This window comes from Coregonus lavaretus (assembly GCF_964263955.1).
Source record: "Coregonus lavaretus genome assembly, chromosome: 27".
NCBI lineage: Eukaryota > Metazoa > Chordata > Actinopteri > Salmoniformes > Salmonidae > Coregonus > Coregonus lavaretus.
The window spans coordinates 42,686,415-42,700,482 of record NC_140014.1 but is presented as its reverse complement, the minus strand read 5'-3'; the positions used below and the strand labels follow the sequence as shown (position 1 = coordinate 42,700,482).

Below are 14,068 nucleotides of genomic sequence, written 5' to 3'. Positions count from 1 at the left end.
ACCTAGGTTCTCCGCTAGATGGCGATAAAACCACGGGAAAAAAGAACCACATAAGACACTTGAAAGTAACAGAAGCGGTTATCACTGAAGTTGAACAACAACGTGACATTTGAAAGAAAATAAATTTAAAAAATGTATGATTTTGAGTCATTTCTGTCCTGCGAAACAGATGACCAAAAGCTGGAGAATGAGTCAGTGAACCAATCCATCGTCGAGAATCCAGTGACTTTCCATTGTGGACAATGCAACACCGTGTGGGCTGATTCCCGAGGGGTCTGTGGAGAGGCGACATCCGTCAACTCTCTCATTTGTCTTGGTGAGTTACTTCATTGCATCTAGATAGCTAATTAGGTGTTCAATGTTTTTGCTAACAAGAAATCGTGACCAATGACTTATATACACACTAGATGACTGTTGGGGGCGCTGTGTTGAAGCCACTGTGCCGCCATCTTGGCACTACCTCACCGGTGTAACAAAATATTTTGTAAGTTATCCACCTCATTTTCATTTTCTGCTAGCTGATACATCCTGAAGAAAATACACGATATTACTGGCCTGCTAATATGCCTGGACCTTGTAGGCTAAACTGCCGTGTGAAAAAGCCCATAACTGATCCAAATGGTTGCCCAATCAGGCAGGCTGCATGCAGTTATTTCGAAATGAATATACATTCAAAACGCCAAAATCACTTAGGCTATTCACTGCAGTTTACAGCCTAGACTAAAGTTTTGTACCCACTTGATAACAATAATAACATTCATCATTACATTGTGTGGTTGTAGCCTAGGTAGGATACATTTCTTGTCCCTAAATAAATAACTGAAACAATAGGGTAGCTTTTCGAGCTGCTAACCAGGGACAATATCACATTGAGCTTGTGAATTATGGCCTAATATGCATACTCTTCTCACTGAGGCTATAGTCTACACGTCGAGCCTGTCTGTCTTTGTTCTGTTGCGCAATTACGCACCTGGCCTCTCCACTGCAACGGCTATTCCAATTAAATCTTGTAGAGGCCCAGGAAAAGCCAGACTACAAAAGCTTGTTGGACACTTATTTCGACTTTCTTTAGCCTATTAGACGAGAGATGCACGCTTGCTGGATGTAAAATAGGCTACAGCATTAAGAACGGGCAGGGTAGTTGGAAAGGAGAAGCCCATCTTTTCCAATAGTCCAATCTTAACACTGGGCTACATCCTGACAAAATACATAATATGAGTGGCCGGCTAATGTACCTTTCTTTACCAGCGATTACAGCCTCAAGTTTTCTTGGGTATGATGCTACAAGCTTGGCACACCTGTATTTGGGGAGTTTCTCCCATTCTTCTCTGCAGATCCTCTCAAGGTCTGTAAGGTTGGATGAGGAGCGTCGCTGCACAGCTATTTTCAGGTCTCTACAGAGATGTTCGATCGGGTTCAAGTCCGGGCTCTGGCTGGGCCACTCAAGGACATTCAGAAACTTGTCTCAAAGCCACTCCTGCGTTGTCTTGACTGTGTGCTTAGGGTTGTTCTCCTGTTGGAAGGTGAACCTTCGCCAAGTCTGAGGTCCTGAGCGCTCTGGAGCAGGTTTTCCTCAAGGATCTCTCTGTACTTTGCTCCGTTCATCTTTCCCTCGGTCCTGACTAGTCTCCCCAGTCCCTACCGCTGAAAAGCATCCCCACAACACGATGCTGCCATCACCATGCTTCACCGTAGGAATGGTGCCAGGTTTCCTCCAGATGTGACACTTGGCATTCAGGCCAAAGAGTTCAATCTTGGTTTCATCAGACAAGAGAATCTTGTTTCTCATGGTCTGAGAGTCCTTTAGGTGCCTTTTGGCAAACTCCAAGCGGGCTGTTATGTACCTTTTACTGAGGAGTGGCTTCCGTCTGGCCACTCTAACATACAGGCCTGATTTGGTGGAGTGCTGCAGAGATGGTTGTCCTTCTGGAAGGTTCTCCCATCTCCACAGAGGAACTCTTGAGCTCTGTCAGTGTGACCATCAGGTTCTTGGTCACCTCCCTGACCAAGGCCCTTCTCCCCTGATTGCTCAGTTTGGCCGGGCGGCCAGCTCTAGGAAGAGTCTTGGTGGTTCCAAACTTCTTCCATTTAAGAATGATGGAGGCCACTATGTTCTTGGCCTTTCAATGCTGCAGACATTTTTTGGTACCCTTCCCCAGATCTGTGCCTTGACACAATCCTGTTTCGGAGCTCTACGGGCAATTCCTTCGACCTCATGGCTTGGTTTTTTTCTCTGACATTACATTTTATTCATTTAGCAGACGCTCTTATCCAGAGCGACTTTACAGTTAGTGAGTGCATAATTTTATTTTTTCATGCACTGTCAACTGTGGGACATTTCTTTTTACATAAAAAAAACAACATTTTTAGTCATTTAGCAGACGCGCTTGTCCAGAGCGACTTACAGTTAGTGAGTGCATACATTTTCATACTGGCCCCCCGTGGGAAACGAACCCACAACCCTGGCATTGCAAGCGCCATGCTCTACCAATTGAGCTACAGGGGACTACAGGGGACCTTTTATATAGACCGGTGTGAGCCTTTCCAAATCATGTCCAATCAATTGAATTTACCACAGGTGGACTCCAATCAAGTTGTACAAACATCTCAAAGATGATCAATGGAAACAGGATACATCTGAGCTCAATTTCAAGTCTCATAGCAAAGGGTCTGAATACTTATGTGGTATTACTGTTTTTTATTTTTTATAAATTTGCAAACATTTCTAAAAACCTGTTTTCGCTTTGTCATTATGGGGTATTGTGGAGATTTGATGAGGAAAAAACATAATTTAATCGATTTTAGAGTAACGCCGTAACCAAATGCGGAAAAAGTGAAGGGGTCTGAATACTTTCCGAATGCACTGTCGTCTCAAACTGATCCAAATGGTTGTATAAATCAGGCCTAGAGTGTAGGCCTATTCAGTTATTTCGGCATGAAACGAAGCAGGATGTTTGAGCGGTTATTCAAATTAGCCTGCATCACCGCATTTTAAAGCCCATGGACAATCATTGTGTACTCACTTGATATTGTGTACTCGCTGTGTTGTAGATATAATTATTTTTCTTGTCTGCAAAGCTAGGCCTGTTAACTCTTGACACAACCAGTAGTGTGTCAACTGCTAAATGATGTAAATGTACTATGGGTAAAATTACTGGGGAAGCCAGATAAAAAAAAAAAAAAAAAGCCATATCACAACCTACACTATATATACATAAGTATGTGGACACCCTTTCAAATTAGTGGATTCGGCTATTTCAGCCACACCCATTGCTGACAGGTGTATAAAATCGAGCACACCGCCATGCAATCTCCATAGACAAACATTGGCAGTAGAATGGCCTTACTGAAGAGCTCAGTGACTTTCAACGTGGCACCGTCATAGGATGCCACCTTTCCAACAAGTCAGTTCGTCAAATTTCTGCCCTGCTAGATCTGCCCCGGTCAACTGTAAGTGCTGTTATTGTGAAGTGGAAACGTCTAGGAGCAACAACGGCTCAGCATCGAAGTGGTAGGCCACACAAGCTCACAGAACGGGACCGCCGAGTACTGAAGCATGTAGTGCATAAAAAATCGTCTGTCCTCGGTTGCAACACTCACTACCGAGTTCCAAACTGCCTCTGGAAGTAACGTCAGTACAAGAACTGTTCGTCGGGAGCTTCATGAAATGGGTTTCCATGTCCGAGCAGCCGCACACAAGCCTAGGATCACCCTGCGCAGTGCCAAGTGTCGGCTGGAGTGGTGTAAAGCTCGCCGCCATTGGACTCTGGAGCAGTGGAAACGCGTTCTCTGGAGTGATGAATCACGCTTCACCATCTGGCAGTCCGACAGACCAATCTGGGTTTGGCGGATGCCAGGAGAACGCTACCTGCCCTAATGCATAGTGACAACTGTAAAGTTTGGTGGAGGAGGAATAATGGTCTGGGGCTGTTTTTCATGGTTCGGGCTTGGCCCCTTAGTTTCAGTGAAGGGAAATCTTAACACTACAGCATACATTCTAGATGATTCTGTGCTTCCCACTTTGTGGCAACAGTTTGGGGAAGGCCTTTTCCTGTTTCAGCATGACAATACCCCCGTGCACAAAGCGAGGTTCATACAGAAATGGTTTGTCGAGATAGGTATGGAAGAACTTGACTGGCCTGCACAGAGCCCTGACCTCAACCCCATCGAACACCTTTGGGATGAATTGGAACGCAGACTGCGAGCCAGGCCTAATCGCCCAACATCAGTGTCCGACCTCACTAATGCTCTTGTGGCTGAATGGAAGCAAATCCCTGCAGCAATGTTCCAACATCTAGTGGATGGCGTAGTAGTGCAGTCCTGTTTTTGTCGTGTGTCTGTAAATAGCCTGTAAATACCCTATTTTTCTGTATTTTTCGTACATATTTCCATATCAGACTTTTCATCCTTCTACAAAATAGACTTTCCTGCAACCCGCCTCACTCAATGTGGAACGGATTCTATTATTGACTTACCTTTATCTAGAATCTAGAATCTCCAGTTGAAACTAGCTAGCCAGCTAGCCAGCTAACTAGCTACTTGCTATTAGCCTCAGCTAGCGGTATTTCACCCAGAACATTGGATTTTTTCTGCGGGATTAATTTTAATCACTGGACATTAATCACCGGATATTCGGCCAGTCTGCACAGCGCGTTATCGACTCAGAACATATCAGTTTTTCCGCCGGAATCACTGAATCACTGGACCTTTAACTCCGGATTCATCGCTATCAGCTAGCTACAACAAAATGGACGCTGTGGTCTGGCTAATCATCCTGAGCTAGGCCCATCTCCCGGCTATCTACCTCTCTGTCAACCGGACGGGACCACCTAGTGTTGACACGGAGCCCCGCCGATCCTACACGACTGGTCTGCCGACGAAATCGTCTGATGTGGTTACGACGTTAACCACGAAGATTCCATCCATCTGCTAGCCCTGGCCCGCTAGCACACGCTAGCCGTGGCCTCTTACTCACTAGTACTTCACCACCGGACCTTATGATAACTCAGCTATACAGCTGATATCTGCTGGACTGTTCCTTTTTACGGTACTACATGCTGTTTATGTTTAGCCTCAGCCCAAACATGGTTAGTTTATTGTTGTTTCGGTTATTTCTAATTTTACTATATCACTGTAGACCCCCCAGCCTAGCTAAACCTGCCTTAGATAGCTCCTTTGCCCCTCCCCCTATACACGCGGAGACCAACTCAATTGATGCCTCCAGCGATGCTATCTCTTTCATTGTTACCCAACGCTTAGGTTTACCTCCACTTTACTCATATCCTTCCATATCCTTGTCTGTACATAATGCCCTGAATCTTTTCTATAACACCCGGAAATCTGCCCCCTTTATTCTATGTACCCAACGCACTAGAAGACCAGTTCTTAAAGCCTTTAGCCGTATCCTTATTCTAGTCCTCCTCTGTTCCTCTGGTGATGTAGAGGCTAACCCAGGCCCTGCAGCCCTCAGTATCACTCCTACTCCCCAGGCGCTATCATTCGATGACTTCTGTAATCGCAAAAGTCTTGGTTTCTTGCACATAAATATCAGAAGTCTACTTCCTAAGTTTGAGTTATTCACTGCGTTAGCACACTCTGCCAACCCTGATGTTCTAGCAGTGTCTGAATCCTGGCTCAGGAAGGCCACCAAAAATTCTGAAATTTCCATCCCCAACTATAACATTTTCCGTCTAGATAGAACTGCCAAAGGGGGTGGAGTTAGCCTGCAGAGCTCTATCATACTATCCAGGTCTGTGCCCAAACAGTTTGAGCTTCTACTTCTAAAAATCCACCTTTCCAGAAATAAGTCTCTCACTGTTGCCGCTTGCTACAGACCCCCCTCAGCCCCCAGCTGTGCCCTGGACACCATATGTGAATTGATTGCCCCCCATTTATCCTCAGAGTTTGTACTGCTTGGTGACCTAAATTGGGATATGCTTAATACCCCAGCCATCCTACAATCCAAGCTAGATGCCCTCAACCTCACGCAAATTATCAACGAACCTACCAGGTACAACCCTAAATCCGTAAACATGGGTACCCTCATAGATATCATCCTGACTAACATACCCTCTAAATACACCTCAGCTGTCTTCAACCAGGATCTCAGCGATCACTGCCTTATTGCCTGCGTCCATAACGGGTCCGCGGTCAAACGACCACCCCTCATCACTGTCAAACGCTCCCTAAAACACTTTAGCGAGCATGCCTTCCTAATTGACCTGGCCCAGGTATCCTGGATGGATATAGATCTCATTCCGTCAGTAGAGGATGCCTGGTTGTTCCTTAAAAGTAATTTCCTCTCAATCTTAAATAAACATGCCCCATTCAAAAAATACAGAACTAAGAACCGATATAGCCCCTGGTTCTCCTCAGACTTGACTGCCCTTGACCAGCACAAAAACATCCTGTGGCGTACAGCATTAGCATCAAATAGCCCCCGCGATATGCAACTTTTCAGGGAAGTTAGGAACCAATATACACAAGCAGTCAGGAAAGCAAAGGCTAACTTTTTCATACAGAAATTTGCATCCTGTAGCACTAACTCCAAAAAGTTTTGGGACACTGTAAAGTCCATGGAGAATAAGAGCACTTCCTCCCAGCTGCCCACTGCACTGAGGCTAGGAAACACTATCACCACCGATAAATCTACAATAATCGAGAATTTCAACAAGCATTTTGCTACAGCTGGCCATGCTTTCCATCTGGCTACCACTAACCCGGCCACCAACTCTGCACCCTCTGCTGCAACTTGCCCATGCCCCCCCCGCTTCTCCTTCACACAAATTCAGACAGCTGATGTTTTGAAAGCGCTGCAAAATCTGGACCCCTACAAATCAGCTGGGCTAGACAATCTGGACCCTTTCTTTCTAAAACTAGCCGCCGAAATTGTCGCAACCCCTATTACTTGTCTGTTCAACCTCTCTTTCATAACGTCTGAGATCCCCAGAGATTGGAAAGCTGCCGCGGTCATCCCCCTCTTCAAAGGGGGTGACACTCTAGATCCAAACTGCTACAGACCTATATCCATCCTGCCCTGCCTTTCGAAAGTATTTGAAAGCCAAGTTAACAAACAGATCACCGACCATTTCGAATACCACCGTACCTTCTCCGCTATGCAATCCGGTTTCCGAGCTGGTCACGGGTGCACTTCAGCCACGCTCAAGGTCATAAACGATATTATAACCGCGATTGATAATAGACAGTACTGTGCAGCCGTCTTCATCGACCTGGCCAAGGCTTTCGACTCTGTCAACCACCGCATTCTTATTGGCAGACTAAATAGCCTTGGTTTCTCAAATGACTGCCTCGCCTGGTTCACCAACTACTTCTCAGATAGAGTTCAGTGTGTCAAATCGGAGGGCCTGTTGTCTGGACCTATGGCAGTCTCTATGGGGGTGCCACAGGGTTCAATTCTTGGGCCGACACTTTTCTCCGTGTATATCAATGATGTCGCTCTTGCTGCTGGTGACTCTCAGATCCACCTCTACGCAGACGACACCATTTTGTATACATCTGGCCCTTCATTGGACACTGTGTTAACAAACCTCCAAACGAGCTTCAATGCCATACAACAATCCTTCAGTAGCCTCCAACTGCTCTTAAACACTAGTAAAACTAAATGCATGCTTTTCAATCGAACGCTGCTGGCACCCGCCCACCCGACTAGAATCACCACTCTCGACGGGTCTGACCTAGAGTATGTGGACAACTACAAATACCTAGGTGTCTGGTTAGACTGTAAACTCAACTTCCAGACTCGCATAAAGAATCTCCAATCCAAAGTTAAATCTAGAATCGGCTTCCTATTTCGCAACAAAGCCTCCTTCACTCATGCTGCCAAACATGCCCTCGTAAAACTGACTATCCTACCGATCCTTGACTTCGGCGATGTCATTTACAAAATAGCCTCCAACACTCTACTCAGCAAATTGGATGTAGTCTATCACAGTGCCATCCGTTTTGTCTCCAAAGCCCCATACACTACCCACCACTGTGACCTGTACGCTCTTGTTGGCTGGTCCTCACTACATGTTCGTCGTCAAACCCACTGGCTCCAGGCCATCTATAAATCACTGCTAGGCAAATCCCCGCCTTATCTTATAGCTCATTGGTCACCATAGCAGCACCCACCCGTAGTCTGCGCTCCAGCAGGTATATCTCACTGGTCATTCCCAAAGCCAACACCTCCTTTGGCCGCCATTCCTTCCAGTTCTCTGCTGCCAATGACTGGAACGAATTGCAAAAATCTCTGAAGCTGGAGACTCAATAACTTTAAGCATCAGTTGTCAGAGCACCTTACCGATCACTGCACCTGTACACAGCCCATCTGAAATTAGCCCACCCAACTACCTCATCCCTATATTGTTATTTATTTTGCTCTTTTGCACCCCAGTATCTCTATTTGCACATAATCTCTTGCACATCTAGCATTCCAGTGTTAATACTATTGTAATTATTTTGCACTATGGCCTATTTATTGCCTTACCTCCATAACTTGCTACATTTGCACACACTGTATATATATATTTTCTGTTGTATTTTTGACTTTATGTTTTTTTACCCCATATGTAACTCTGTGTTGTTTTTATTGCACTGCTTTGCTTTATCTTGGCCAGGTCGCAGTTGTAAATGAGAACCTGTTCTCAACTGGCTTACCTGGTTAAATAAAGGTGAAATAAAAAAAATAAAAAATAAAAAAAGTGGAAAGCCTTCCCAGAAGAGTGGAGGCTGTTATAGCTGCAAAGGGAGGACCAACTCCATATTAATGCCCACGACTTTGGAATGAGATGTTGGACGACCAGGTGTCCACATACTTATGGTCATGTAGTTTATGTGTCGTGATAATTGCGTTGTTTGCTCTATAACCTGTTAGTTCATGTGCCTTGCGACTGTGATATATAGGCCTAAAGGCCGAGACGATAAGAAGACACACCTTTTTGTTTCATCACAAAACCGGAGAGCAACCGCTATCTGGTGAGGTACATTTCCCCCTTCTGATAACCAGGTGGCGAATCGCATCTCTGCATGTCTGGCCGACATATCAGTATGGATGACGGATCACCACCTCAAGCTGAACCCTGGCAAGACGGAGCTGCTCTTCCTCCCGGGGAAGGACTGCCCGTTCCATGATCTCGCCATCACGGTTGACAACTCCGTTGTGTCCTCCTCCCAGAGTGCGAAGAGCCTTGGCGTGACCCTGGACAACACCCTGTCGTTCTCCGCCAACATCAAGGCGGTGACCCGATCCTGCAGGTTCATGCTCTACAACATTCGGAGAGTACGACCCTGCCTTACACAGGAAGCGGCACAGGTCCTAATCCAGGCACTTGTCATCTCCCGTCTGGATTACTGCAACTCGCTGTTGGCTGGGCTCCCTGCCTGTGCCATTAAACCCCTACAACTCATCCAGAATGCCGCAGCCCGTCTGGTGTTCAACCTTCCCAAGTTCTCTCACGTCACCCCCCTCCTCCGCACACTCCACTGGCTTCCAGTTGAAGCTCGCATCCGTTACAAGACCATGGTGCTTGCCTATGGAGCAGTGAGGGGAACGGCACCTCCGTACCTTCAGGCTCTGATCAGTCCCTACACCCAGGCGAGGGCATTGCGTTCATCCACCTCTGGCCTGCTGGCTCCCCTTCCTCTGCGGAAGCATAGTTCCTGCTCAGCCCAGTCAAAGCTGTTCGCTGCTCTGGCACCCCAATGGTGGAACAATCTCCCTCACGACGCCAGGACAGCGGAGTCACTCACCACCTTCCGGAGACATTTGAAACCCCACCTCTTTAAGGAATACCTGGGATAGGATAAAGTAATCCTTCTACCCCCCCCCCCCCCCCCCCCCCCCCCAAAAAAAAAAAAAAAGTATAATTGTAAAGTGGTTATCCCACTGGCTATAGGGTGAATGCACCAATTTGTAGTCGCTCTGGATAAGAGCGTCTGCTAAATGACGTAAATGTGCCCTTGAGCAAGGCACTTAACCCTAATTGCTCCTGTAAGTCGCTCTGGATAAGAGCGTCTGCTAAATGACTAAAATGTAAATGTAAATGTACATGAAGCGTAGGCCTTATTGCATGTAACAAACAGTTACGTGACCTACAGCATGGTCAAGCAAGTTCATGTTTTCAGACCACTGGACAACTATTGATTTTAGAACCACGGAGAGTTACCGCAGGTCGCAGAGAAAACAGGAGCTGCCGCCACTATTCCTGCCCCATTACAACTTCAAATAAGATGTACAGTGACAACTAAAAGAGAACAAAAACTATTTAGTCCAATCAACGTAAGCTAAATATGATGTGGCTGTCCATGGTTTTGATTTGTGTGTGCGCGTAGGTTCATTCAAGTAGAAAAAAATGTCGACTCACCCTACTTGTAGAGAAACGCCATCCTCCTCTCTTTCTTGTTGACGAAACGGTCTACGACTCTGTCATACAGTACACGCATTTATTTTTTGTTGTCCTAGGCAACCTGGCTAAAATTCTTGCTCGCTAGCCTAACTTCCTTTCATGGGCAATGTTAGCTAGCAAGCATTAGCCCTGTACATCTAGTTATACAGTATATTGAACTACCATCCTCTCAGTCCAGGGGCACAATGGATTCATTAATGGTTGGATCAGGAGCGCCATTATAATCATTGGCCAGTACAGATAATTAAGTAAAACCACAAGTCCAAATCCCCATCTCCATCCATGGCTAATTTAGGAAAGGGCCAATAAAAAAAATCTGTCAATGAGGTATGCTCTTGACGCAATTTGATAGGAGTGAAGCTAAATCCAAACTGGCTTCCCTTGACACTTTTTTTAGTGCATCAGGACCATTCACAGTTTAGCTCAAAGCTGATTGGCTATTATTTTATACTTTTCTTTTTATCAAGCGAGGCCAAATGCTCGCTGGCTTCCCTTGCATTCAACGCTACGGGCGCAAACAATTTCACTCCTTTGGACCAGACAGCATCAGATAGATGGCCTACAAATACAGAGACAGAGGGGGCGCTGTTTCGCTTGCTCGGATGCTTTCTGCAGTGGGATACGTTCAGGCTCTTGCGAAATGAATGACAATTATGAAATACATAAGACACTAAATATTTGGCATCCATGAATACACGCCACTGGACACGAACACAACTAACGTTATTATCACAACGGAACTAGCCTACTAGTAGGTCTAGCTAACGTTAGCGAACTTGAATTTATATTAATATAAAATTACACTTCCTACTTGTTTACTTGACTTTGACTCCTTCAAATAATTTACTGTGGCAAGTTTGCCGCGGGAAGTAAAAGCAGAAGTCGAATCCATGACTTCCATTGTTTGGCTGTGCCCGTAGCAAAGTTAGAAAATGAGGTGAGGAAGTACGGGTGCTGACGGTGCTGGAGCGCTCCCAGAAAAATCGGATAGAAAATCCAAATAAAATCACGAAAGTAATGAATGGGACTTTACTAGTCCTGTATTAGCGGACCGATACGGCCATCTGTAGCGCGGTCACAATTTTTTTTTTTTTTTATCAGCAAAAATACTTAAATACATGTCATTTTGTCCTTCAAACATTTTAATTGAAATACTGTAGAATTCCATTCATACCTATGGAGGACTGCTCCTACTGGGGAGTTCCAATATGGCCGACCGGTGGCTTCAAAGCCTCTCAATGGCCAATAAATAGCATCAGCAATACAGGGTTTATATACATCATTGGTCGTGAAGAGGAGCACACAAACCCCATCAATTTGAACATAAACACATTTCATCAACAGCCTGAGACCTCATGGATAATCCTACCTTTGCCACCAATGTAGCGATTTTAGATGAAATGGCTTGAGTGGGCACTGGGGCTTGAACCAGTAACCCTGTGGTTACATCCTGACCTGTGCCATTAAAGTCCCGACCTCTTGGCAGAGGCAGTATGGATAGAGGATGGGATGCACTTGGGATAAAGCTTTTGTAATGATGTCATCTCTTTTCAGAGGTAACCCAAGATGTGACCATCAATGGTGAACGGGAGTGGAGCTTGGATGGTCGGTTCGGTGCATGGTATGATCAATGTGCAATGTTTTACTACAAATACACACCGAGTATACCAAACATTAGGAACACCTTCCTAATATTGAGTTGCACCCCCCCCCCCACCACCCTTTTGGCCCTCAGAACAGCCTCAATTCGTCAGGGGATGGAGTCTACAAGGTGTCAAAACCATTCCACAGGGATGCTGGCACCATGTCGACTCCAATGCATTCCCACAGTTGTGTCAAGTTGGCTGGATGTCCTTTGGGTGGTGGACCATTCTTGAGACACCCGGGAAACTGTTGAGTGTGGAAAAACCCAGCAGCGTTGCAGTTCTTGACACAAACCGGTGCGCCTGGCTCCTACTACCATACCCCGTTCAAAGGCACTTAAATATTTTGTCTTGCCCATTCACCCTCTGAATGTCACACACACACAATCCATGTCTCAAGGCTTAACAATCCTTATTTAACCTGTCTCCTCCCCTTCATCAACACTGATTTTGAAGAGGATTTAACAAGTGACATCAATAAGGGATCATATCGTTCACCTGGTCAGCCTGTCATGGAAAGAGCAGGAGTTCTTAATGTTTTGTAAACTGTGTGTGTGTGTGTGTGGCCCCGTCCAGAAGATATTTCAGATGTCATCAAACCCTTTCCCCCCCCCCCCCCATGTTAGTGTGTACAACACTCTCCGTTGCTCCGGCTGTGTCTGTCGCATGGGGGTTGTCCTCCACTCAACACCACAGCACCTGTCTGCTCTGCGCAACCTCTTTCTCCTCAAGAAAGACAAAATGTACTGGTAAGTAGGAAGCACGGTTACCTTTTTTTTTTTTTTGTTACCAACGCTAGTCATCGTTGGTTTACCTGCCATATGACAGGGATAGCTGTCAGAATAGATGTTTATTTCTTCCCCCCACCCTGTTTAGTTACATTTTCAGCAGTGGCCAAATGGTGAAAGCCTCTACACTCAACTTTGGTGTAACACCACTAGGAGAAGGTATAAGTGAGGTAAGAAGACAACTTGCGTTCTTCTTTACTCTGCACGTTGACACCCATCATATTTCCACGATAGTAGTCAAATCATGTTTAGCCTCTAGCCATGAATGCTATATTGAACTAATGCTAATTCCAGTGAAATATTTCCTTCAGGGTTGGGGTCAATTCAGGAAATAAAACTGCAATTTCAATTCTGTAATTGGGGAGAAGGAAAAAAAAAGATAATCTCAATAAACTGAAAATCATAATAACTTCCTGAATTAACTGCCTGCGATTCAAATTGACCCCAACCCTGGCCCTGTCTCGTCCGTTCTTCCTGCCAGCTGACGCAACTGATCCAGGAAGTGGAAAGTAACCTTGACAATGTGTCAGCCGTGATGGACGACACCCGCACGAATGACGCGACCTCGTCTGTCCAGTAGTCAAGCTGATCCCACACGACCAGCCTGTTCTGTTTGACAACCCTCCATCAACTGGACTTTATTCTCTTGTTCCGTGTTCTCTGTTTTTGAAGTGCCTTTTTGTAGCCTGGTTACCACTCTGGTTGTGCCATCATGCCAAAAAACAGCTCAGAATAATTTGACTAAATAAGAGGACGTTCCTATGTGTGGGTGTGCTGTTCCACCAAAATTGACAATTTTAGAGTGAAAATGGGAGTTCCCTCCTTGAGATAATGTTCAAAAGTAGCTACCTCGTATTCTACTGTTCAATGTGTTTCCCTCAGTTTATGCTAAACTATACTTTATAAATGTTTACTAATGTGACATGGCACCTTGTGTGTGTGTGTGTTCAGATATTAAAACTTATGTAAACCAATAAACGTCTCAATTGCATACTTCTATGACCATGTTGCATCTTTGTAAAGCCCTGCGCTATAATCAATGAATGTTTGCTATCCTGGAGTGTCGGTTGACATCTCTTGCCCAGGGACTAAGGACAGACACACTTTTCCCTTTATCTGTGCACTGAAGAGTTCAGACTTCACCTTTTACGAGATTTGGACGAAGAGGAAGTTGCAATCACGCACTGAAACCAGTCCGGTCGTTCGTGCTATTGGCACCATGCTGCTTTTT

The 14,068-nt window shown here is 45.5% G+C and overlaps 1 protein-coding gene across 1 annotated transcript; it reads left to right on the top strand.

The window, feature by feature from the left end:
- The first annotated feature begins 126 nt into the window (after nt 1-126).
- Nucleotides 127-13,809, top strand: oip5 (opa interacting protein 5). The gene is made up of 5 exons (XM_084144195.1): nt 127-316; nt 11,961-12,027; nt 12,676-12,798; nt 12,926-13,007; nt 13,319-13,809. The coding sequence occupies exons 1-5, from the start codon at nt 133-135 to the stop codon at nt 13,415-13,417; spliced, it is 555 nt and encodes a 184-aa protein (XP_084000321.1). The 5' UTR covers nt 127-132; the 3' UTR covers nt 13,418-13,809.
- The last annotated feature ends 259 nt before the right edge of the window (nt 13,810-14,068 follow it).